This window comes from Prionailurus viverrinus, chromosome A2, assembly GCF_022837055.1.
Source record: "Prionailurus viverrinus isolate Anna chromosome A2, UM_Priviv_1.0, whole genome shotgun sequence".
Classification (NCBI taxonomy): Eukaryota; Metazoa; Chordata; class Mammalia; order Carnivora; family Felidae; genus Prionailurus; species Prionailurus viverrinus.
In genome coordinates, this window is record NC_062562.1 from 56,454,846 (window position 1) to 56,480,763 (window position 25,918).

The 25,918-nt window shown below is 41.9% G+C and overlaps 1 protein-coding gene across 2 annotated transcripts in view; it reads right to left on the reverse strand.

The window, feature by feature from the left end:
• Positions 1 to 22,002, reverse strand: part of ISY1 (ISY1 splicing factor homolog) — a 30,405-nt gene extending 8,403 nt beyond the window's left edge. Inside the window, exons 1-7 of one of the 2 annotated variants that reach the window (XM_047850679.1) lie at positions 21,905 to 22,002; positions 14,685 to 14,707; positions 14,028 to 14,079; positions 12,509 to 12,574; positions 11,500 to 11,542; positions 6,713 to 6,825; positions 882 to 999 (exon numbers count right to left, since the gene is read on the reverse strand). In XM_047850679.1, coding sequence (XP_047706635.1) covers positions 882 to 999; positions 6,713 to 6,825; positions 11,500 to 11,542; positions 12,509 to 12,574; positions 14,028 to 14,079; positions 14,685 to 14,686 — 394 coding nt within the window. In that variant the 5' untranslated portion in view covers positions 14,687 to 14,707; positions 21,905 to 22,002. Of the gene's footprint in view, positions 1 to 881; positions 1,000 to 6,712; positions 6,826 to 11,499; positions 11,543 to 12,508; positions 12,575 to 14,027; positions 14,080 to 14,684; positions 14,708 to 16,795; positions 17,259 to 21,904 lie in introns of those variants that run through there. The other variant, XM_047850678.1, reaches the window with a different exon arrangement.
• Positions 22,003 to 25,918: the final 3,916 nt, after the last annotated feature.

The window sequence follows — 25,918 nt, forward strand, 5'->3', positions numbered from 1 at the left end:
GAGACAGAGAGAAACAGAGCATGAGTTGGGGGAGGAGCAGAGCAAGAGGGAGACACATAATCTGAGGCTGGTTCTAGGCTGTCAGCACAAAGCCTGACACAGGGCTCTAACCCACCAACCGTGAGATCATGACCTGAGCCGAAGTGGGACGTTCAAACCGACTGGGCCACCAGGCGCCCCTAGAATTATATTTTTAAAAGAAAAACTGACTGGAAGGAAATAGAGAAGAACACCAACAGTGGTGAGAATATTGCTGTCATTCTTCTCTGCTATTCACATTTTTTTCTATAATATTTAGACTACTTTCTTAAAAGGCAAAATTAAAATCCACAAATACTCCAGGCTAGTGGTTTCCAATTGCATTTTGGAAGGCCAAGGTTTGGCTGAAGCTCCCCACGGCCATGGAGGGAAAAGGCAGGACAGGTGAGGGGACCAGCCCTGAATTCGCACAGAGCAGTTCCCTATTACTCCGTTTATACCTACTGGGGTTCGGTCCAAGCTTTTACTTGTTCTTCAGCTAGGGTTTTTTCAGCTAACAAGTAACTGAAACATGAGCCCATTTCAATGAACATCAGAGCCTGCCCTGGTAGTTCGAGGAAACTTCAAACCGGAAACATGTCATTCAGACTGAGAGACTGGCATGTGAGAATTTGGCGCCAGTCAATTCTGGATTCGCCTCCCAACCCCGACTGCGTGCCTTGGGCCTGTGACTTCAACTCCTGGTATTTAAAGTTTCTCATTTAAAATGGGGGAACAGTAATTCTGACACTGAATTACTGACTCCTGAAACAATGCAGGAGGAGCACCTAGCATACAGATCTGTTAGGATGACTACCAACAATTAGAGGCTAAGACCTTCACAAACATTAGCAGTCACTTACGTTCTTTTTCAAATAGCTCTCTAACACCAGGCAAATCTTTGGCTGCTCCAAAGTACTTGTAACCTCGATTTCCGGGGACTTCTTTCCCTTCATGATCCAGCATTTTAGGTCCAACTTTCTTATTGGGAAGGAAAAAGAGAAAATGAATCTGATCCTTTAACCCACTATTTCCATGTTTGCAAATATATTTTAAGATAATAACAATAATTGTGGGAAAATACTGATGTACATGGAAAAACAGTAAGAGGATGGTTTATGTAAATTATAGCATTGTCATGGATGGAATATACTCTATAACTTAAAGATAATGATTCTTATGAAACTCCTATACTGCCTTGGGAAAACACTTATAACATGAGGTAAGTGACAAAAGCTCAAAACACAATTGCAAACAACCTAAATGACGAGCAGTAGAAGACAAATGAAATACATGCTGAAGACGGAATTCTACCCATTAAAAATGACGATGTCAACAACTACATGTAGTATGGTGACCCTGAGCCAGGTCTATAGGACTATACAAGGATATTGTTGGGAAAATCTATGAAACAGTCAAGTACTTTACATAAAATGACTGTACCAAAGTGTGTTACACTTGATAATTCTACCACGGTTACGTAAGAGAACACTCTTCCTCTTGGAAAATACACACAGGGGCGCCTCAGTGGCTCAGTCAGTTGAACGCTCAACTCTTGATTTCAGCTCAAGTCACGATTGCAGGGTCATGGGATAAAGCCCCATGATGGGCTCTGCATGGAGCATGGATCCTGCTTGAGATTCTCTCTCTCTCTCTCTCTCTCTCTCTCTCTCTCTGTCTCTCTCTTACCCTCTGCCCCTCTCCCCCGTTCGCATTCTCTCTCTCTAATAAGAAAATAACAAAAATAAGAAAGAGAGAAAATATACACAAGAGATACTAAGTATTAAGGGAAAAAGAAGCATAATATGTTAAGGTACACACAGAAAATGACAAAGTAAACACAGGAAAAAAGCCAAAATCTGGTAAATGTGTATGAAGGGTATATAAGAATTCTCTGTACTAATTTTGCAACTTTCTCAAAAATTTGCTTTTTTTTTTTAATGTTTATTTGTTTTTGAGAGAGAGAGAGAGAGAGAGAGAGAGAGCGAGTGGGAAAGGGGCAGAGAAGGTAAGACAGAGAATCCCAACGCGGGGCTTGAAACACAAATCGCGAGATCGTGACCTGAGCCAAGTACAGGAGTTGGACACTAAACCGAATGAGCCACCCAGGCACCCCTCAAAAATGCTTTTTAAAATGATGAGGGGCATCTGGCTGGTTCAGTCAACAGAGCATGTGGCTCTTCATCTCAGGGTCATGAGTTCAAACTCCACATTGGGCATAGAAAGAAATAAAAATAAAAATAAAATGATGATATAAATGACTATTGAAATGAAAGTATGCTCCTGAAACACTGTTAAGTGAACAAAACATATAGTTACAATAAGAAACAATTTCCGTAAAAATAAACATATATATACATAGAAAAAAATGCTAGAAAGGTTAAATAGAAAATGTCAGTAGTAGTTATTTCTGTGTAGTAGAAAACTATATAACATTCTGTATCATTCATAGAATATAACAAATTTTTTTAACATTTTACAATTTTTATGATTTTTTATTTTGTATTTTGTATTTTCTTTTTTTTTTTTTTTTTTTGCATAAAACTCTGTAGTATCTACACAGACAATGTTACTATTTTGGAAAGAAACAAATCCTACAACCAAAGTTGTATATACAGTGAGTGTGATCTCAATCGTGGCACTCACAGAAAAACAACAGAAGGAACTATTCAAGTAGTTTCATCCAGGTAATGCCATCCTGACTGAATGCTATCCTGCTTCTTTGTACTTTTCTGAACTTGATAAATGTACTACTTTTCTTTTTTAATGTGGCAAGATACACATAACAAAATTTACCATCTTAACCTTTTTTTTTTTTTAAGTTTATTTATTTATGAGACAGAGAGAGAGAGACAGACAGCATGAGTGGGGGTGGGGCAGAGACAGAGGGAGACACAGAATCTAAAGCAGGCTCCAGGCTCTGAGCTCTCAGCACAGAGCCCGACACAGGGCTTGAACTCACAAACTGCGAGATCATGATCTGAGCCTAAGTCGGATGCTTGCTTAACTGACTGAGCCACCCAGGCGCCCCAGCATCTTAACCTTTTTTTAAAAGTTTATTTGCTTATTTTGAGAGAGGGAGAGAGAGAGAGTGTGCAGCGTGCGTGCACAAGTGGGGGAGGAGCAGAGAGAGGGAGACAGAATTCGAGGCAGTTCTGCAGTACCAGCGAAGAGCCCGACTCAGGGCTCGAACCCACAAACCATGAGATCATGACCCGAGCCAAAATCCAGAGTCAGGTACTCAACCAACTGAGCCACCCAGGCACCACCCATCTTAACCATTTTTGGTGGACAGTTCAGTGATACTAAATACATTCATAGTATTATATAACCCTCACCACCATTAATCTGCAGAACTCGTCTCATCTTGTGAAACTAAAATTTTAAATGTATTACTTTTACACATAGAAAATGGAAATAAAACTGTTAAGCATTAAAAAAAAAAAATTCAAGGGGCGCCTGGGTGGCGCAGTCGGTTAAGCGTCCGACTTCAGCCAGGTCACGATCTCGCGGTCCGTGAGTTCGAGCCCCACGTCAGGCTCTGGGCTGATGGCTCAGAACCTGGAACCTGTTTCCGATTCTGTGTCTCCCTCTCTCTCTGCCCCTCCCCCGTTCATGCTCTGTCTCTCTCTGTCCCAAAAATAAATAAACGTTGAAAAAAAAAAAAGTTTATAAAAAAAAAATTCAAGAAAGAAAAATATTGAAAGATTAATGTGAATTGCACCAAAAATTTATAAAATAAACTTGACCAAGAAGGTGAAAGACCTGTACTCTGAAAACTGTAAAACACTGACGAAAAAAATTGAAGATGACAAATGAAATGGAAAGCTCTTCCATGCTCATGTACTGGGAGACTTAATATTGTTAAGATGTCCATATTACCTAATGCAATCTGCAGATTTAATGCAATCCCTATCAAAATACCAGCAGCACTTTCCAAAAAACTAGAACACATAATGCTAAAACTTGTATAGAACAACAAAGACCCCAAACAGCCAAAGCAATCTTGAGAAAGAAAAACAAAGCTGAATTCCAGATTTCAAGATATACTACAAAACTGTAATAATCCAAATAGTATGGCAGTGACACAAACACAGACACACAGGTCAACGGAACACAACACAGAGCCCAGAAATAAACCTAGGATTATATGGCCAATTAATGCACGACAAAGGAAGCAAGAATATGCAATGGGAAGACAGTCTCCTCAAAAACAGTGCTGGGAAAACTGGAGAGCTACATGCAGAAGAATGAAACTGGACTACTTTCTGAAAACCATACCCAAAAAGAAACTCCAAATGTATTAAAGACTTAAACGTGACACTTGAAACCATAAATATACTAGAAGAGAGCACAGGCACTAAATTCTCTGACATTGGCCATACCAACACTTTTCTAGATATGTCTCCTAAGTCAAGGGAAACAAAAGCAAAAATAAACTATTGTGACTACATCAAAATAAATAGCTTCTACAGAACAAAGGAAATAATCAATAAAACAAAAAGACAACCTATTAATTAGGAGAATATATTTGCAAAGGATATATCCAATAAGAGATTAATATCCAAAATATAAAAGAACTTCTACAACTCAATACCAAGAAATAATCCAATTAAAAAATGGGCAGATGACATGAACATTTTTCCAAAGGCAAAGATGGCCAACAGACACATTGAAAAGATGCTCTACATCACTCATCATTAGGAAAATGCAAATCAAAACTACAAGATATCCTGTCAGAATGGCTTAGTATCAAAAACACAAGAAACAACAAGTGTTGGCATGGCAAGGAGGTGGAATAAAAGGAACCTCACGCACTGTTGGTGGGAATGCAAACTGGTACAGCCACTGTGGAAAACAGTATGGAGGTTCCTCAAAATTAAAAACAGAACTACCACATGATCCAATAATTCCACTACTGGGTATTTGCCTAAAGAAAAATGAAAAACACTGATTCTAAAAGATAAAATGCACTCCTAATACTGTAGCATTATTCACAATAACCAAGATATGGAAGCAACTCAACTGTTCATGGATTGATGAATGGATAAAGAAGATGTAGTGTGTGGGGCGCCTGGGTGGCTCAGTCGGTTAAGTGACCAACCTCAGCTGGGGTCATGATCTCACAGTTCGTGGGTTTGAGCCCCATGTCGGGCTCTGTGCTGAAAGCTCAGAGCCTGGAGCCTGCTTCCAATTCTGTGTCTCCCTCTCTCTGCACCTCCCCTGCTTGTGCTCTGTCTCTCTCTGACTCTCAAAAAATAATGTTAGTAAGAAAAATTAAAAAAAAAAAAAAAAAAGATGTGGTGTGTGTGTGTGTGTGTGTGTGTGTGTGTGTGTGTATAATGGAACACTCAGCCATAAAAAGAGTGAGATTGGGGAACGTGGGTGGCTCAGTTGGTTAATCATCTGACTCTTGATTTCGGCTCAGGTCATGATCTCACAGTATGTGAGATCAAGCCCCATGTCAGGCTCTGCACTGACAGCGCAGAGCCTGCTTAGGATTCTCTCCATCCTTCTCTCTCTGCCCCTCCCCCACTCTCTCTCTCTCAAAATAAATAATACACATTTTTAAAATATTTTTATTCTTTTAAATAATCTCTACACCCAACGTGGGGCTCAAACTCACAACCCCAAGATCAAGAGCGGCATGTTCCTCTGACTGAGCCAGCCAGATGCTCCAGGACCATGGCCATTTTAAACAAGAGGCCAGGGGCGCCTGGCTGGCTCCAATGGTTGAGCCTAGGACTTCGGCTCAGGTCACAATCTCACGGTTTGTGAGTTTGAGCCCCAAATTGTGCTCTCTGCTGTCAGAGCAGAGCCTGCTTCAGAAACTCTGTCTCCCTTTCTCTCTGCCCCTCCCCTACTCACACTCTCTCTCAAAAATTAATAAACATTTAAAAATAAATAAATAAACGAACAAACAAGAGGCCCAGAGAGATTAAGTGGTTTACTCAAGAACATCTGGACAGTAAACTGAGGGGCCCTATCTGCTCTGATGGCTGTGCTATGGGGTGTTTAAGAATTATCCTACCATGGGGCACCTGGGTGGCTCAGTCAGTTAAGCGTCCGACTTCGGCCCAGGTCATGATCTCACAGTTTGTGAGTTCAAGCCCCACGTCAGGCTGGCTGTGTGGAGCCTGGAGCCTGCTTCAGATTCTGTGTCTCCCTCTCTCTCTGCCCCTCCCCTGCTCGCTCTCTGTCTCTCTCTCTCAAAAATAAACAGTAAGGGGCACCTGGGTGGCTCAGTCGGTTAAGCATCCAACTTCGGCTCAGGTCATGATCTCACAGTTCGTGAGTTCGAGCCCCGGGTCGGACTCTGTGCTGACAGCTCAGAGCCTGGAGCCTGCTTCACATTCTGTGTCTCCCTCTCTCTCTGCCCCTTCCCTGCTCATGCTGTGTCTCTCTCTGTCTCAAAAATAAACATTAAAAAAAAATTTTTTTAATAAAAATTAAAAAATTAAAAAAATAAACATTAAAAAGGTAAAAAAAAAAAAAAAAAAAAAAAAAAAAGAATTATCCTCCCTACCTTTCCCATGTTTCCTGTCCACATTTAACAGGCATTCTTCAAAGCTTCTTTCATTCCTCAAGTACCTACTCCGTGGCCAGCATGGGCTGGGAGCTGCAGCGGATGCAAAGTTACCCAGCCTGCCAAAACACTTACCCCCAAGATCCACTGGCACAGTGGCTTACTTACTCCATAATCAGGACCACCCAGCTCCTTTATCCGGACTTCCCAGTGTCCTTTCTCTCTTAGCAGTTTGTTAATTTCATCATTCAGGTCCCGAATTCGGAATTCACCTAAGCCAGCTGGAAAACAAAAACATTAACATTGTTTCTTCAAAATATCACTCAATGTTATACCCTAAAAATAAATGTCAATACCTAGAAGGTATGCGGGACAAAAACACTCATTTAAATTTATAAGAAAAACCATCACACCCAAATAAAGGAAATGGCAAGGATTATGAACCGAGTCCCCACCAGCACAGGGGAAAAAAATTCTTGAGGAAAACCTTCATCATCATTAGCAACTGAAGAAATATAAACTGAAGCAATCCTACTGTTCCATTTATACAACTATTAAAATACTTTGGTGGTGGGGGCACCTGGCATCCAACGCCAGCAAATATGCAGCGAGGCTGACATAAGCACCGGGACTGGGAGAATTCTGTGTTGGTTTCACCCTTTCAGGAAAGCAATGTTTTGTTATATGGGAACATCTTTTGGCAAAGACTATACTCTGAGAATGAAGCCTAAGGGACTCATTTAAAGGAATATGCACAAGAGAGTTTGCAGAGGTGTTGTCTCCCACGCCAAGAGCAGCTGGGGCATCCCACCACAAAGGAAGGGAAATGGCTAATGAACCTTGATATGTTGAAACAAAGTATCACGTGGCTGTTGCAAGGGAATAACCTCCCTCCCCCTTCTCCACTGAATGGCTTTCTACCACTGTCAAAAGTCAACTGACCACATGTGTGGCTCTATTTCTTACTCTCTTCCATTGGTCTATCTTTCACCACTACCCACCCCATTATCTGGAATACAGTAGCTTTATATAAAATCTTAAAGTTAGGTGGTATGAATGCTACAATCTTGTTCTTTTTCAAAATTATTTTGGCTATCCTAGTTCCTTTGATTTTCCATTTAAAATGTAGAAAAAATCTGGCAACCTATTTAAAAAAAAAAAATCCCATTGGGATTTTGATTGTGGTAGTATTTGAAAAGACCAAGAACTGACATCATTACTAGGTTTGGGTCTTGCCATCCACGAATGCCGTGTACCTCTCCACTTACTTGGGTCTTCTCTGATTTCCTTCATCGATATTTTAGTTTTAAGCAAACAGACCACACATACATTTTGTTAGATGTATGCCTAAGTATCTCTTCTGTTTTGGTGCTTTTGTAAATAGCCCTTTTTGCAAATGTTCTATTACCAATTTTTCAGTGCTGGTTTATAACAATAAAATTGATTTTTGTGTATTGTCCTTCTTTCTACTCTGTAACCTTGCTAACCTCACTTACTCACTTTAGAAAGCTTCCCATAAGATTTCTTGGGATCTTCTACACGGAAAATGACATAGTTTGGGAAGAGAATTGTATTTCTTCCTTTCCAATCTGTGTGCCTTTTATTTCCTTTCCTTGCTTTACTGCACAGACTAAGAATTCCAGTACGACCTTGAATACAAGCGGTAAGAATTTCTGCCTCGTCCTTGCTCTTAGGAGGAAAGCATTCAACCTTTTGCCATTAAGTACGATGCTGGCTATAGGTTTTTTGGGAGAAGTGTTTTATCTGGGTGAAAAAAAATTCCCTCTTATTCCCAGTTAGCAGAGAGTTTTTACCATGAGTGGATGTTAAATTTTGCCAAAAATTTTTTCCGTTATCTACTGAGATGATCTCTACTAAAGATCATCTAGAGAGGCTTCTCTACTTTAGAATGATGATACAGTGGGGGCGCCTGGGTGGCTCATTCGGTTAAGCGGCCGACTTCAGCTCAGGTCATGATCTCGCGGTCGGTGAGTTCAAGCCCCGCGTCGGGCACTGTGCTGACAGCTCAGAGCCTGGAGCCTGTTTCAGATTCTGTGTCTCCCTCTCTCTGACCCTCCTCTGTTCATGCTCTGTCTCTCTCTGTCTCAAAAATAAATAAACATTAAAAAAAAAAAAATTAAAAAAAAAAAAGAATGATGATACAGTGAATTATATTCATTTCTGAATACTGAATCAGACATGTACACCAAGGATAAGTCCCACTTGGTTGTGATGTGTTATCCTTTTTATAAATTACTGGATTTGGTTTGCTAATATTCTATTGAAGATTTCTACACTCATGAGGAATATTAGTTGGAAATTTTTTTTCTATTCATGTAATGTCTTTTTCTGATTTAGTATCATGGTAATGCTAATAGTCAAACTTCTAAAATGAAGGAGGAAGTGTTCCTTCCCCTTCAATTTTCTGGAAGAAACTGTGTTGAATTGGTATTTTTTGTTCCTTAAATGTTAGGTAGAACTTACCTGTGAAGCCATCTGGGTCTGGAGTTTTCTTTGCTGGAAGGCTTTAACTATGAATTCAATTTCTTTAACAGATACGGGGCATCTGACTGCCTCGGTCAGTAGAGCATGCAACTCTTGATCTTGGGGTCATGGGTTTGAGCCCCATGCTGGGCATGGAGTTTACTTAAAAAAAAAAATCTTGATTTCTTTAATAGACATAGGAATGCTCAGGTTTCAATTTCATCTTGAACAATGTTTCTAAACAGTGGCACTACTGACATTTTGAGTCAAATAATTCTTTGTAGGATACACTGTAAGATGCTTAGTGGCTTCCCTGGCTTTAACCACTAGATGCCAGTAGCACCCCAAGTTATAAAAATCAAAGTTTCTCCAGATACTGACAAATGTCCCCTGGCGGGGCAAAACTGCCCCTGGGTAAGAACTAATTCTCTTTAAGTTTCTGTCTTTCAAGGACTGGTCGGTTTCATCTGAGTTGATGAATTACAGGCATAACATTGTCTGTAACATTCCCTTATTAACCTTCTAATGTCTGGAGAGTCTGTAGTAATATTCCCAGTGTCATTCCTCGTGCTTGTAATTTTTTTAAGTTTGCTTGTTTGTTGGCTTGTTTATTTATGTAATCTCTATACCCAACATGGGGCTCGAACTCATGACCCTGAGCTCAAGAGTCACGTGCTCTACTGACTGAGCAAACCAGACACCCCTAGATGTTCCTAATTTGTATTTTCTTTTTTTCTTGGTCACTCTGACTAGAAGTCTATTAATTTTATTGACCTTTTTATTTATTTAATTTTCTTTTTTTTTTTGAAGTTTATTTATTTTGAGAGACAGAAAGAGTGAGCAGGGGAGGGGTGGGACAGAGAGAGAGAGAGAGAGAGAGAGAGACAGAGAGAGAGACAGAGAGACAGAGAGACAGAGAGAGAGAGTCCCAAGCAGGCTCTGCTGCACTGATAGTTCAATGTGGGGCTCAAATTCATGAACTGTGACCTCAGGACCTGAGCCAAAACCAAGAATCAGACACTTAACCGACTGAGTCACCCAGGCATCACTTACTGGTATTTTTAAAGAACCAGGTTTTAGGGGCGTTGGGTTTAACGACTCTGGCTTAGGTCATAATCTCACAGTTAGTGAGTTCGAGCCCCACACTGGCTCTGTGCTAACAGCTCAGAGCCTGGAGCCTGCTTGGGATTCTGTGTCTCCCTCTCTCTCTGTACCTCCCCTGCTCACGTGCTCTCTCTCTCTTAAGAATAAACATTAAAAAATTTTTTTTAATAAAAAATAAAAGAGTAAAGCCTTGGTGAGGCTTAAAAAAAAAAAAAAAAGAACCAGCTTTTGACTTCTTTTCTCTCTTCATCTTCGATTTTCAGTTTCATCGATATCTGCACTTACCTTTATTATTTTCTTCGTTCTGCTTACTTAGGGTTTGGTTTACTCTTCTTTTCTAGTTTCTTAGCATAGAAGCTTAGATCATTGATTTGAGACCTTTCTTATTTTCTATTATTTTAATACAAAAAAAGAACATCCCCCCCAAAATTGTTTTTGTCCCTTAAATTCTGACATTATGTTTTCATTTTCATTTACTTCAAAATATTTTCGAATATCCTTACAGTTTGCTCTTAGACACATGGGTTGCTTAGATACATGCTGCTTAATTTCCAAATATTTAGGAATTTTCTAGGTATCTTTCTGTTACGGATTTCTACATTAATTCTGTTATAATCAGAGAACATACTTTGTAAGATTTCAATTATTTTAAATTTGCTAACATTTGTTTTATAACCCAGAACATGTTCTATTTTCGTGAATATTCTAGATGCTCTTAAAAAAAGAAAACATTCTGGGATGCCTGGGTGGCTTAGTCGGTTAAGTGTCCGACTCTTGATTTCGGCTCAGGCCACGATCTCACCGTTGGTAAGTTTGAGCCCCGCTTTGGTCTCCAGACTGATAGTGCGGAGCCTGCTTGGGATTCTCTCTCCCTCTCTCTCTGCTCCTCCCATATGGCTCTCTCTCTCTCTCTCAAAAAAATAAAATAAAATAAAAAATAATAAAACTTTTAAAAAATGTTTTTTTTTTGTTTAGGTGGAATGTTCTAGAAGTGTCAAATTGACTCATACTATTATTCAGTTCTTCTATGTCCTTAATGATCTTCTATCTACTTGTTCTACTGATTACTGAAAGAGAAGTGTTGAAATCCCTGAGTCTAATGGTGGATTTGAGAATCAACACTGCAGGGGTACCTGGGTGGCTCAAGTGGTTGAGTGTCCAACTCTTGGCTTTGGCCCAAGTCATGATCTCATGGTTCTGTGGGGTCAAGCTCCATGCTGTCAGCATGGAGCCTGCTTGGGATTCTCTCTCTCCCTCTCTCTCTGCCCCTACCCCTCTCGTGCATGCATGCACTCTCTCTCAAAATAAGTTAAACTTAAAAAACAAAACAAAACAAAACAAACACTGTAAAAGACAAATTAGCTTACCATTCTGAATTTGAGCCACTTTTTTAGAGATCTCTCCAATGATCTGTGAAAAAAAGAAAAGGTAATATTCTCATGACTTTTGATTATGTCTGAAAGCACAGAAAACATATAATTCAAGATTAGTAATTAAAAATACTTAGAATTCTGGTAAAGAATCACTGAGAGAATAAGAAACAATCAGAATACAAATCAAAACCACAATGAGGTATCACCTTACACCTGTCAGAATGGCTAGAATTAAAAGACAAGATATAAGTGTTGGTGAGAATGTAGAAAAAAGAGAACCCTCGTGCAGTGTAGGTAGGAATGTAAATTGGTACAGCCACCATGGGAAACATGGAGGTTCCAAAAAAAATGAAAAATAGAAATACTATATGATCCAATAATTCCACTCCTGGGTATTTACCCAAAGAAAATGAAAACACTAATTTGAAAGATACATGTTAACTGCATTATTATTTACAATACCCAAGATATGTAAGCAACCCAAGTGTCCTTGGACAGTTGAATGGGTAAGAAAGATGTGTTATACATATACAACGGAACACTACTCAGCCATAAAAAAGAATGAGATCTTGCCATTTTCAACAACATGGATGGACCTAGAGGGTATTATGCTAAGTGAATGAGCCAGACAGATTTCACTTACATGTGGACTCTAAAAAGCAAATCAAATCAATTAACAAACAAAAAAGCAGAAACAGACCCATAAAGACAGAGAAGAAACTGATGACTGCCAAAGGGGAAGGAGGTGGACTTCCAGTTATGGATTGATAAGTCACGGGTGGTGGGGGGGGTGGGGGGGAGGTGCAGTGGAGTTCAGCATAGGAAATATAGTCAATGGTATTATAATAGCATTTATGGTAACAGATAGTAGCTACACTTGTGGGATCACCATGTTGTATACCTGAAACTAATGTAACACTCTGTGTCAACTGTACTTCAATAAAAAAAAGAAACAATCAGAGACTTGTTACTTCTACTAAGACCAGATTCACCCAGAACATACTTGTCGTCTCCACTTCTCAGCTTTGGGCAGCTCAGTACATTCTGAGGCAAGGAAGGGTCTTCTTTCCTATGAAGAAGAAAATACACATGTTGCCACTGTACTAGTTACAAGCTCTGTGCAGCATTCACAACTGATTCAGCCCTGAAGACTAAATGTCTAGTGGTCTAAACACATTTGAAGTTTCAGTTCCAAATGATCTCCATCAAGCCTTATATCTCACACTACGGTCTCTACTTGGAAACAACTATACGAGGGGTGCCCGGGTGGCTTAGTCAATTGAGCATCTGACTCTTGATTTCAGGTCAGGTCATGATCTCACAGTTCATGGGACGGAGCCCTGAAATGGGCCCTGTGCTAAGAGGGTGGAGCCTGCTTGGGAGTCTCCCTCTCCCCCTGCCCCACTTGCGCATGCACTGTCCCTCTCTCAAAATAAATAACTTTTTTAAAAAAAGGAAACAACTATACATGCAAAAACATACATACATTGCACTGTATCTGGTACAGTGAACCACTGGAAACAACTTAAAAGTTCAATAATAAAGAGATGACTAAGTAAGCTAGGTTATATTCACTTCATGGAATATTCATATTATCTTAAGAAATAATGTCTATCGGACACCTGGGTGGTTCAGTCAGTTCAGCTAAGGTCATGATCTCATGGTTCATGATTTCGAGCCCTCTATCAGGCTCTGCACTAATGGTGTGGAGGCTGCTTGGGATTCTCTCTCTCTCTCTCTCTCTCTCTCTCTCTCTCTCTCTCCTTCTCTCTCTGTCCCTCCCCTACTTGCTTTCTCTCTCTCTCCCAAAATAAACTTAAAAAAAAAGAAATATCTACAATATTCAGAACATACATAAACGTGTATGTGTACACATGCATGTGTGTGTGAGCATGTGTGTTTAATTTCTTTTTTTTTTTAATCTTTTTTAACGTTTATGTATTTTTGAGAGAGGGAGAGAGACAGAGCGTGAGTTGGGGAGGGGCAGAGAGAGGGGGAGACACAGAATCGGAAGCAGGCTCCAGGCTCCGAGAGGTCAGTGCAGAGCCCGACGCGGGGCTCAAACTCACAGACTGTGAGATCATGACCTGAGCCGAAGTCGGACACTTAACCGACTGAGCCACCCAGGTGCTCCTGTGTGTTTAATTTCTATAAAATAAAACAAAAATATTGAAAGAATGCTGCCTATTATCCCTGACCTGGTTGAGTCTCCATGAGTTGAGATCATTTACTGGTATCAGCTTAGAGCTCCTCTCCATAGTACATTCCGTTTTCTATTATTCACTATTAGACAGAGCTGGGATAATATGGAAAGCCAATTATCATAATACAGAGGAAATGGAAGCAGCTAGATCATCAATCACACTGCCCCAGCTACAGAGAGAGACACCTAGAATTCAAATGTATAGACTCCTAAGAGTGCCAGCGGCTATAGACAAGAAATTGGAAGTCTTGTCTGCTCAGGAGAGAGTTTTACCACATTTATTCTTAACGATTTACAATTCATGAAGATTTACACCAACCTTCACTTTTCCCTCTTCCAGTTGAGCTTGGCGAAATCTTGCTAAGGCCGTCCTATCAGAAAGAGAGAAGAATCCATTAGATACCGCTCACAGACGTCTTATCACTCAAGTTCCTAGATGACATAGATCTGCTCATGACCGTATTTAACATCAGCCATTCATGAATATTATTCATAAATAGATTATAATAATTATTCTTCATAAAAAGAGAGCATACATGAGCATGCACAAGAGATTAAGACACCAAAGAGACGTTATGGGTTTCCGTGTCCCGACAGTGGAACTTAAAAAGCCATGGGTGTTCCTGAACACCCAAATATCTATTTTACTTACACTGTGTGTAAAGACTGTGGGAAACTCTCCTGATCAGACCACTTGGTGAGCAACACATCCAGATGCTAAAAGACTAGCATCATGGGGTGCCTAGCTGTCACTCTCATAGCCCCTGTACCATCCCCAACTAAACTAATGTTTATCCAGTATAAGTTCTGGGGAGTTGTCAGAAAACACTAGTAGGGAAAACAAACATCGAACATGGGCATACTATTTTAACACACGTAGAGAAAGAAAAATACGAAAAGAACCAAACACAAAAAGAGCTCCATGGTGATAATTAAGTCCCTTAAAATTTACAGACAAAACTGAATTGATACTTACATGGCCTTTTCTGCATTTCGGGCCTAAAAGGAGACAGAAGGGGAGAAAAATGCCCATGTTTAAAATACCCTTTTTTCACATACTTTTAGAGAAAAGTATCAAAAGGACAGTCACAAGCATAATGTTTGAACTAGCATCCCAAAAGAAAAAAAAGAAGGAAAAGAAAACCAAAAGAAAAAAAAAATCAAAAGACATCCAAATCCTGTGACTTTACCCACGCTGCTCCCTCCACCTAAAATCTTCACCCCTCCACTGTCCCTCCCCACCCTTTGGATCTGACTAACTCTTATCCATCCTTCAAAACGTATCACCGGTGTCATCGCCATCCCAGAAAGTTCGTCTGTGGCCCCTTCTTCCCAACTGGGCTGCTACCTTTTGTGTGGGTTTGTAACTACCATGGTCCTTTCCACTCAGCATCCCAACTGTCTGTTTCCAGCCAGCAGAACTTGAGGAAGAAAAGACTGGCTTTTCCAAAAGGAGTTTTATGTAACTACTGTCACACAAGTGTCAAGTCCACTATCCCTGAAACACTGTCAAGCACAGAACATGTTTTCTGGGTTGTAGTTTAAGTAGAAAGAGTACTCGCTAAGTCAGGGACTTGAACTTTACTCTCAACTCTTCCACTCACCATCCCAGAGAAGTAGTCTCTCAGGTTCCCCATCTTTACAACAGGGATCATACCTCTTATCTCCTAGAGATGTCATGAAGACTTAAGAGATAAACACATAAAAACATCAGGTATGCAGCTTCTAGAGCCTCAGCAAAAGTTAAGTTCAGTGTAAGTCTCCTTCCTGGCCTTCCGCTACAATGGACACAGCAACAAACTTGGCAAAAGCTTGGCGGATACGTGAACACATTACCAACTAAGGATAAAAACAAAGCAGCCCTCCCAGGGGAAGCCATCATCTTGAAGGCTGAGGCAGTGTCCTACCTATTTTACTAAATCCTAGAGATTCTAGATATTTAATTTAGTGTTTCTCAATGTTTACTGCATGCTTAAAACACCGCAGTAGGTGCTCGTTGGAACTTCCCCACCAAACAATGAATCAATGTGATACGGGCACGTACCCAGGGTAAGGTAAGCCCACTCATATATGAATGTGCGATGGTGACAGGGATATAAAATACCCAACAACTCCTGTACCCAAAAATATCCAGGCCCAGGGATTCTTCTCCCCTGCTAGGGAATAGGCAGAAGGATTCCCTATGTTTGTTAGAGTTCAGAAATGACGAGCCTCAAGGCTGAGCAGGGCAGTATGAAGCAGTAATTTGGGATATAGTCTCCCACAGAAAGGTCTGATTCCAACCCAAGAAGGTTTCTTCCCTTCTTGGGATCTTGGGCTCATTAATCTACAAGAGCATGCAATACATCTTCTATAACCTCATTACTGTGTCTTGTGCTTCTTATGCGGGCTTCGCTTAATGAAAATATTATGGTAACTAACATGTATGAGCATCTTCTTTGTACCAGCGCTAGGTGCATTCTCACACTGACATGTCGGGAGTGCTTCCTGAACCAATGGAGAAGCCAACAAACCACTCCAGACCAAGAGATCATACCCTCAGGCAGTAACACTACGCCATCCATTCAATCGTTACTGAACACCTACAACGTGTCACACCCCTAAGAAAGCCACTATTAGACACTAAGAAAGCAATGTTGAAAAGACCAACCCCCGTGAAGTTTACATCTTGCGGGGGAGATGGAGAAGAGAAGAGACATAAATCAAATAACCCAGAAACATACTGTCACCCCCGCTGCTCATCCCCCGTATGGGACCTGGGGACAAACAAGTGGGCCCACGCCAGGCACCGTGACTCGCTGCCGGTCCTTCAACCTCTCTTAGTTTTCCCGGGCGATAAGATAAGGCGCTTCATCGAGATTACAACAGTGCTGGAGACGGTAACTCCGCTCTCCGAGGTTCCCATTTCCCACCCCAAATTCTGACAGCTGAAGAGAAGAGGAAGAGAACCCAAGTTACAGGTAGACAAGGAGCCTGAAGCCTGCAGTGATGCCCGGCTGCACCCCTCCACCACGAGCGACCGAATGGGGCTGGGAGACCTCACTGCGCGCCCGCTCGCCCCCTCCACCACGCACCCACCCGACTCACCATGGTGGCAGTGAGGGCGCCGCCCTCGGGCCGCGCGGCCCCAGCCCCGGGAGCTTCACTGACTCGGGCGAGGCCGACCCCGGCGGGAACTGAAACACTCTACCTGACCGCACCACCGATTTTTCTGTCGGAAGGACAAACGGGATGGACCGGAAGTTGGGGGCCGGAAGCGAAAATGGGACTCGACTAGAGGAGGAAGAGGAAACGCAAAAGCGCTCTTGTAGGACTGCCTTCCCTAGGCGTTGGGGCGTCGCACTGACACGCGCGTAGGAAGACTGGGGACGTTGGCAAATTGCGCCTGCGTATTGAGATTGACGTGTCTTAGACTCCGCTCCCGACGGCTGGTTTCGCTCTCGCGATAACAAGTACAAATTTTCTTGCGTTAACTATTGCTACTGCGGAAACGGAGGACACCGGGTGCGGTTGACTGTAAGCTGCTTGGGGTTATAGTTGCCGTTCTGGATCGCATCCCACCGGCCCCCTTTTTATTTCTTTTGGTGAGAGCAAACATGCCCTTTCGGAAGTCGCTCGTCCTCATGCCTCTGAACGAACTGAGTCCTCACAGCGGACTGGGCTCGCTGAACCCAGCCTTCGTAAGAGTTAGGCAGCTCAAGAAGTGGAAGCCGCAGGCCCCAGGTAGTAGGCGCTGAAACGCCCTTTTGGTCAGGTCAAAGCGAGTGTTCTCCAGGAGTTCGAGCTGGCGGGGCTTCGTAAATTCCTCCGCGTTTCCCTGTCATTTACGTGGGGACTTAACTTTTTCTGAGCTCTTCTGGAATCGCCAGGCTCAATCAGAGCTGGACCAGTGTTTTAAGTCACCCTCTTTTAAGATAAGAAATTTAAGGCCCAGGGAAGAAAAGCCTACTTACTTGGAGGAGGAGGTTGGTTAGAGAGGTGGTTTGGGTCATTACCCAGAGAGATGCGGTCAATCAGTGTGTGATGGGCACCGTTGCTGGGATCAGGAGATCATCAGACAAGGACCCAGGGACACGGGAGAGGCCACTTGATACGTACGGTTCTGGTGGCTATCCCCATATGGTGTCCAGAGCTGTGTGGAATTCAGGTAAAGGACAGTAGCAAATTAAGCCAGTTACAGCTTCGGCCATGGTGTCTTCTCTACCAGAGGACGTAACCAATGATGGGCACTTCAGCTTCACCCAGGAGGCACAAGCCATCTGGGGAAAGCAGCTGACATGTGGTTCAGGATCAAACAGGACAGACATGTACTCAGAATAGACACCAGGATCTCATGCCTGAGCGGTGATAAGGACAAGTTCTTAAAATTTCAGCTGGGCATATGGCCACACAACTAGATTCCCATCTTCCCACTTCTGACAGCTAATTGTGGGTTTGTGATTATATAACCGCCAACGGGAATTGAATGGAGGGAATAAATGCCACATAGGCAATGCCATGAAAAGTATGGACACGCCTTTCCCTTGCCCTTTTCCCTTCACGGCTGAGAGGTGACTATGGCCAACAGCCACCTCAAGTTCAGAAATGGAAGAACTGAATTGTGAGGATGCTACACTCCCAGCTCTGGAACATCTAGCCCTGTGAAATGAGAGAGATAAACATGGTCTTTTTTTTTTTTTTTTTTTTTTAAATATAAGCGTTGAGAGGAATAGTTTTGCTTCTCAAACTTTATTTTTTTTAATGTTTATGTTGATTGAGAGTGAGAGAGAGGGAGAATCCCAAGCAGGCTCCGCGCTGTCAGCACAGAGCCCTGTGCTGAAACGAGATCATGACCTGAGCTGAAATCAAGAGTCGGACAGTCAACCGAATGTGCCACCCAGGTGCCCCAAGAAACAAACCTAGTCTTGTGTAAGCTGCTGCATTTGGGAGTCTTTTATTACCTTTGTTAACCTTTACCATAAATAACACCTGTTCCCAAACAAGCAAGGTCATTTCTCACTCAAGTTGAGTATTTGTGAGACAGAAGTTTCTCACATTTCTGTATCTTTGTCCATTAAATCCCTGACTCTAGGATACAGAGATCATATATAACAGGATTCAAGAGGCATTACCTGTATTGATTGTCCTTCCAGCATCCATTCTCCCTACCCGCTTACCTGAATTACATTTGGGGATCTTACAGTTCAGGGGAAGGGAACTGCATGCCCAGCTTTAAGAGCAGAATGAAAGAGCTAGGTTAAGCTAAACAATCCATACTATCTCCCTATGAATATTGATTGGTGGACTGAAAACCCAAGCAGTTGGTTAAGCATCTGACTCTTGATTTCAGCTTAGGTCTCACCAACTGTGAGATCGAGCCCGCATCAGGCTGTGCACTGACAGGGTGAAGCCTACTTGGGATTCTCTCTCCCTCCCTCTCTGCCCATCCCATGCTCTATCAAAACAAATAAACAAAACAAAACAAACCCAAGCTGACCCAAAGTTGAGTCTCAGGACTTGGCTTGCAATGCTGGGTAGAATACATCCTGCTAGACGCAGAGCAAATGTAATACCAGAAGCTGCTGTCAGCCACTCACACCCACCGCTCAGTCTTCAGTTATATAGACCAATAAACTCTCTTTAGTGTTGAAACAAGTAAAAGTCAGACCTACCAGTACTTAAAACTAAGAGCATCCTGATGATACCATTTATCTTGCCACAGTCTGCTAATGTCCTTGCTGCGTGCACAATGATCCTGTCTTTGCCCATAGTGTTCCTTTTGCCTGCAGCACCCTGCCTCCACTCTGCAAATATTCCCTGTTTATGCCTACTTATCATCTGAGACAATTTAGACATCCTGGATTTATCATAGTTCCACCACTTAGTAGTTCTGTGGCCTTAGGTGACTTACACAACCTGTTTCATTTCTATTGTGAAACTGACATAGCAGTATTTACCCTTCTGTTCTCATTTTTCATCACTCATGAAATTGGGACACTTGCCTTACAGACCTGTTATTAAAAAGAGGGAACAGCATATAAGGTGCTCAGAACAGATCTATGTAAACTTCTCAGTAACTATTTCAAAACTCAAAACCCCATGATCGGCAGTCAAATCTATTACGTGGCCTTACCCAACTCCATGTACAGCTGGGAGGCTCAGGGGCTTTGTAAGAGCTCTGTTAGCCTTTTATTTATTTATATATACATATATTTATTTATTTATTTACTTACTTACTTATATAAATATACAACCCTGAGATCAAGAGTCGTACGCTCTTCTGACTGAACCAGCTGGGCGCCCCTAGCTTTGTTAGTCTTTAAATCACCAGACTTAAGATTTACAGGTCTTGCCCTACTGGAATCCTATCTTGTTTTTTTTGTCTCCACCCTATAGGTCTGGCTTGTGAGATATCATGGCTAAACGAATAAAGGAGCAAAGACAGTGACACTAAACTGCCTTATTTTTGTGCCAACAGCCTCAACTTAATGCTGTGTTTCTTAGCCACCCTGTAAATTTGAACAGCATATTTGTAGTGCTAAGACTTTCTGTACTCCTATCCCAGTATCAGTCATATATATCTTATCTACCTATGCATCCACAATCAACGATCTATCATTAGATCACATCACTAATCCATAAGACCACAGCTATAAACTGGCCAGCAGGCTGAATTTGGCCTACAGCGTTGCTTTGCCCTGTATCATGTTATAAGAACTAGAAAATCTCACATAGAAATCCTGATATGAGGCAACACTGAACCCACATGCCTGCACAGTAATTGTCAATACAAGTGAAAAACCTTAATATTAAATCAGTCCATGTTGTGAGCATGTAATACATTTAATGCAATACATTTAATTGGGTAGGGGAAAAAAACCCTCTTTACATTAAAAAGACATTTTCCAGTTCTGTCTGACCCAACAAGCAACAGAGGCAGTAGTTTCACCTAGCAACACTCATTCATGTGTCCCCTAGCACCCATTTAAGGACCTCAATACTGCATTGGAGAGCAGGTGTGGCAGGCAAGCACCCCCTCCCCCACCCCTGGCCAAAGATGCCCACATTCCAATCCCCAAAACTTGTGAACATATCACCTTACATGGCAAATGGGACTTTGTAGCTGTAACTAAATTAAGGATCTTGGTACAGGGGAAGGTTATCCTGGATTACTCGATGGCCCCAGTGTCATCCACAAGGATCTTTATAAGGAGACCAAGGATCAGAGTCCAAGAAAGCATGACTGCAGAAGCAGAGGTTGGAGTGAGTGGGCACTAGTCAAGGAATGCAGACATCCTCTAGAAGCTTGAAAAGGCAAGGAAGGATTTTCCCTTAGAGCTTCCAGAAGGAAAGCAGCCCTGTTTTTTCCGTTTAGTCCTGGAAAACCCATTTCCAACTTTTGCCTTCCAGAAGTGTAATAATTCAAAGTGTTTGAAGTCACTAAGTTTGTGGTAATTTGTTACAACAGCAATATAGAAACTAAAACAGATTTTGGTACCTGGAAGTGGAGTGCTACTGTAACAAATACCTTAAGATGTAGAAGTGGTTTTGGAACTGAAAAATGGACACAGGCTGGAAGAATTATGGGTATGATAGAATGCTTTCCACTGATTGTTACTACAAACATGAATGTTAACAATTCTGTCAGTGAGGACTCAGAAGGAAGTGAAGAGCCTAGTAGAAAATCTGTAGTCTTAGAGAATACATAAACAGACTGTGAATAGAAATACAGACACTAAAAGCACGGCTGGTGAGGGCTCAGAAGGAATTGGGTAATGTTATCGGAAACTGGAAGAAAGGGGAATCCTTATATGGTAGAAACATAGCTGAGTTGTACCCAACAGTTATGTGGAAGACAGAACTTGCACATAACAAACTTGGATGTTTAGCTGAAGGGATTTTTTTCATTTCTTTTTGATGCTTATAGTAAAATGCAAGAGCAAAGAGATAAATCTAGGGAAGAACGGTTAAAACAGAACCTGAACTTAATGTAGAAATCTCAGCCTATCCACACTGCAAAAGATGCTAAAATTAGGAGACTCACAGGGAAGTGTGCTCTGGAGAAAAAGCCAAGGTGTGGTTGAGCCCCCTTTTTCTAGTGCCCCAGAATGACCAAAAGGTCATATTTGTCCACACAGATAGGTTAGGAGATTAGACGTGTGACTCATGAATACTCTCAACCATCTCAGCAGAACCCAGGAATAGAGATGGGATTACCCAGGAAAGTTCTGTGGAGGCACCTCTTGTCCAATGAAGTGAATTTCCGTGACATCCACAGATCAAGGTTGAGAATTTTTATACCAGCCGAAACACTGCCAGCCTGGACTCTGAGGGATGGAGAAAGGATCAAATTAAAGAAGTCTGTTAAATTCCTGAAATTCTGTAAGCAGGAAACAAGCTGACAAAACTACTCAGCTATGAACAAGCGCTACCTTTCATGAAAAAGAAGGGAGTACTCAGGAAGGTAGCTTGAGCCCGGAGAATACCCTCAGGCCTTAAACTGGACACTGTTTGCCCAGCTAGATTTTTAAATTGGTTGAGACCAGTGACTCCTTTTTCCCTTTCATTTCTTCTCATTTCGAAGGACCATGTCTATTACTGAGGTCCAATACCTATCTTACCATTGACATTTGGGGAGCAGATAACTTAAAAACCTGTTATAAAACCACAGATGGAGAGGGATTTTGCCCCACGATAGATCATGCTCAGCTCTTACCTAGACCTGATTTAGACAATGAGACTTGGACTTTGGAGCTGAGAGTTGGGAGGTTTTTTCTTTGGTGTATAATGGGTTGACACGTTGGGGATGCTGGGAGGAAATGAATGCATTTTGCATGTGAGATGACTGTGAATCTTTAGGGGCCAGACGCCAGACTAAGGTAGGAAGAGTAATGCCCTGTCAGAGATGTACATGTCCTAATCCCCAAAACCTGGGAGTTACCTTACATGGCCAAAGGACTTTGGGGGTTTAAGGACTTTGGGGGTGATTAAGTTACATCATTAACAGGAACCTAATACAGTGATTGATTCCTTCACTTGGGGCAGAAAAAAAAAACCCAGAATGGATCTTGTAGAATGCTGTCCTTAGCAGAAAATAAGGATGTGACAATATGAGCATAAAATAATAAAAAGTAATTTTTAAAGTCCATGGGTTCACAATTTTGCTACGTTAAAATATACAGGGGCACCTAGGTGGCTCAGTCGATTAAGCGTCAGACTCTTGATTTCAGCTCACATCGTGATTTCACATTTCTGGAGTTCGAGCCCCATGTTGGGCTCTGTGCTGACAAGGCAGAGCCAGCTTGCAATCCTCTCTCTCCCTCTCCCCTGCACGTTCTTTCTCAAAATAAGTAAGTGAGCTTAAGAAAAAAAGCGTATGAGGGGCGCCTGGGTGGCTCAGTTGGTTGAGCGTCCAACTTCGGCTCAGGTCACGATCTCGCGGTTTGTGAGTTCAAACCCATCCCCCCCCCACCTCCCCCCACTGCTTGTGCTCTGTCTCTCAAAAATAAATAAATGTTTAAAAAAATTTTAAAAAGAGTGTATTAAAACTAGTTACAAAGATATGAACATGAAGTTCTTTTAAAGGAACTTATAATTATATACATGTGTACTTTTCGCCTGTGAACTGAATCAAAATGTCCCAAATCAGCTAAACAATCCAGAAAATGTATAAACTACACAAAGAACAAAAAGGTCTGATCAACACCTGTGGTCTAATATTAAAAAAATATCGCAAGACCACTTTGTTTCTAGAAAAAGGTCCAAACACTTTAAATGTGCTTGAAAGGGGGCACCTGGGTGGCTCAGTCAGTTAAGCGTCCAACTTCGGCTCAGGTCCTCATCGTGCGGTCCCAGTTTGAACCCCACATTGGGCTCTGTGCTGACAGCTCAGAGCCTGGAGCCTGCTTCAGAGTGTGTGTCTCCCTCTCTCTGCCCCTCCCCAACTCGTGCTTTCAAAAATAAATATTAAAAAAATTGTTTTAATGTGCTTGAAAGATAGGGGCTAGGAGACCTGTTGTGTACGACCATATTAAGAAAAACTGTTATGAAAGAGGATTTGGGGCACCTGGGTGGCTCGGTTGGTTAAGCATCCGACTTTGGTCCAAGTCATGATCTCATGGTCCGTGAGTTCAAGCCCCGCATCAGGCTCTGTGCAGGCAGCCCTGAGCCTGGAACCTGCTTCAGATTCTGTGTCTCCCGCTCTCTCTGCCCCTCCCCCACTTGTGCTCTGTCTCTAGCTCTCAAAAATAAATAAATGTTAAAAAAAAAAAAAAGAGGATTCAACCTCACTTCCAGAATCTGATTTTAATCACCTTTGGAATTCTGTCCTAACCTAGGGCTAACCAGCCCCAAATACCAGAAACTCCCACTGACAACCTGAGATGAGAGGACATCCACTTTCTCTTGCATCTGATTGTTTATACTCAAGAAAAAGCATTAAAAAAGGAATATGGTAGGGACACCTGGGTGGCTCAGTCAGTTAAGCCACCAACTCTTGATTTCGGCTCGAGTCATAATCTCACAGTTAGTGAGATCAGCCCCACATTGGGCTCTGTGCTGTCAGCTGTGCTGATAGCATGGAGCCTGCTTGCAATTTTCTCTCCCTGTCTCAAAATAAACATTTTTTAAAAAAATGGAATATGGTAGAATTATTAAGATCCTTAGGAAGGTGTATGACTGGAACATCACAAAGGCAGAAAAAATGTAAAGTTCTTAGTAAAACTTTAAACCATGGTATTTGTAGTGTTTCTGCTTAAAAATTTCAAAACCAGATTAAAAAAATTTTTAAGTTTATTTTGAGAGAGAGAGAGTGAGCGAGCAAGCACGCAAGGGGGAAAGAGGCAGGAGGGAGAGAATCTTAAGCAGGCTCCATGCTCGGTGCATGGGGCTCGATCCCATGACTGGGATCACGATCTGAGCCGAAATCAAGTCAGTCGTTTAACTGATTGAGCCACCCAGGCATCCCAAAAACAGATTAAATTTCTATTCAAAGTTTAAATTTTGGATATATTTGGAACCAAGGCCTCAATGCCCGAGAAAAACTGATTTTCAAAATGTTGCTCAGGTTTAACAGAGTATGCATCAAAGTTTAAAATAGACTACTAAGTGCTCGCTTCGGCAGCACATATACTAAAATAGACTACTAAAAAAGTAATAAAATAGTAGACTGCTCCTCCTTGCACCAAATCATTAGAGAATCTCTCAATCAGGAGGAGCCAAGTAGCTGTTGTCCCTGGAGGGACGTGGGCTCTTCTCCAGAGTTTTCTACAGCACCACCTCCCCCATCTCCCAGCTGACCTGCTTCATTCATAGCACCATCTGCTGCCTTCCAAAGGCTCAGGAGTTAGTGGCATACATTAAAGGTGTCCCTGAACTGGTTCAGCCAGGTATTCTTTCAGACCTGCCAAACATCCTGAGAGGTATTCCTCTCAGTTGGCATGCGGCAATCTGGTGGCACTGTAGGAAGTTTGCATAAAAATAGTATGTACCATTTATTATTCCAGTAAGTGCTAAGCCCTTTGCCAATGTCTCATGTAATCCATCATAGTGATCCTGCAAAATAAATACAAGGTTTTCTCACTTTACAGATGAGGAAAGTGGAGCTTAGAAATCTTGCTGTTTCAAATGTAAGCCAACAACAGACTTAGAACTGAGATTCCAGTGAAGTCTGACACCACAGCCCATATTGGCTGCATGATGCCACTGTTTCAAAAATGAGCAAGGCCGTGAAGCTAAAATCAGGTTTTTGGAGGCATAGATACTGCAGTACCAACAGACCTTGGGGGAAAAAGTGCAAGATAATTTGCACAGCTTTTTAAAATTTTTTTAAGGTTTATTTATTTTGGGGAGAGAGCGAGTGAGCACAAGTGGGGAGGGGTGGAGAGAGAGGGAGACACAGAATCCAAAGCAGGCTCCAGGCTCCACGCTTATCAGCAGAGTGAACTCACGGACCGGACAGCGAGATCGTAACCTGAGCTGAAGTCAGACGCTTAACTGGCTGAGCCACCCAGTCACCCTAGATAACTTGCACAGCTTTTAGAAGTCACATATATTAATTCTTGGGGTCTTCTATTCTGGGCTTGCCTTAAGAAATTTAAGGTCCTTTCACTAATTTGTTGTTTATAACTAAAGTATCAGTGTAGATGTTTATCATCCATGGCTGCTAAAACTATTTGGTGCAACGTTGATGGAAGACTTTATAATGGATAGAAAACACTGAAATCACTAGAA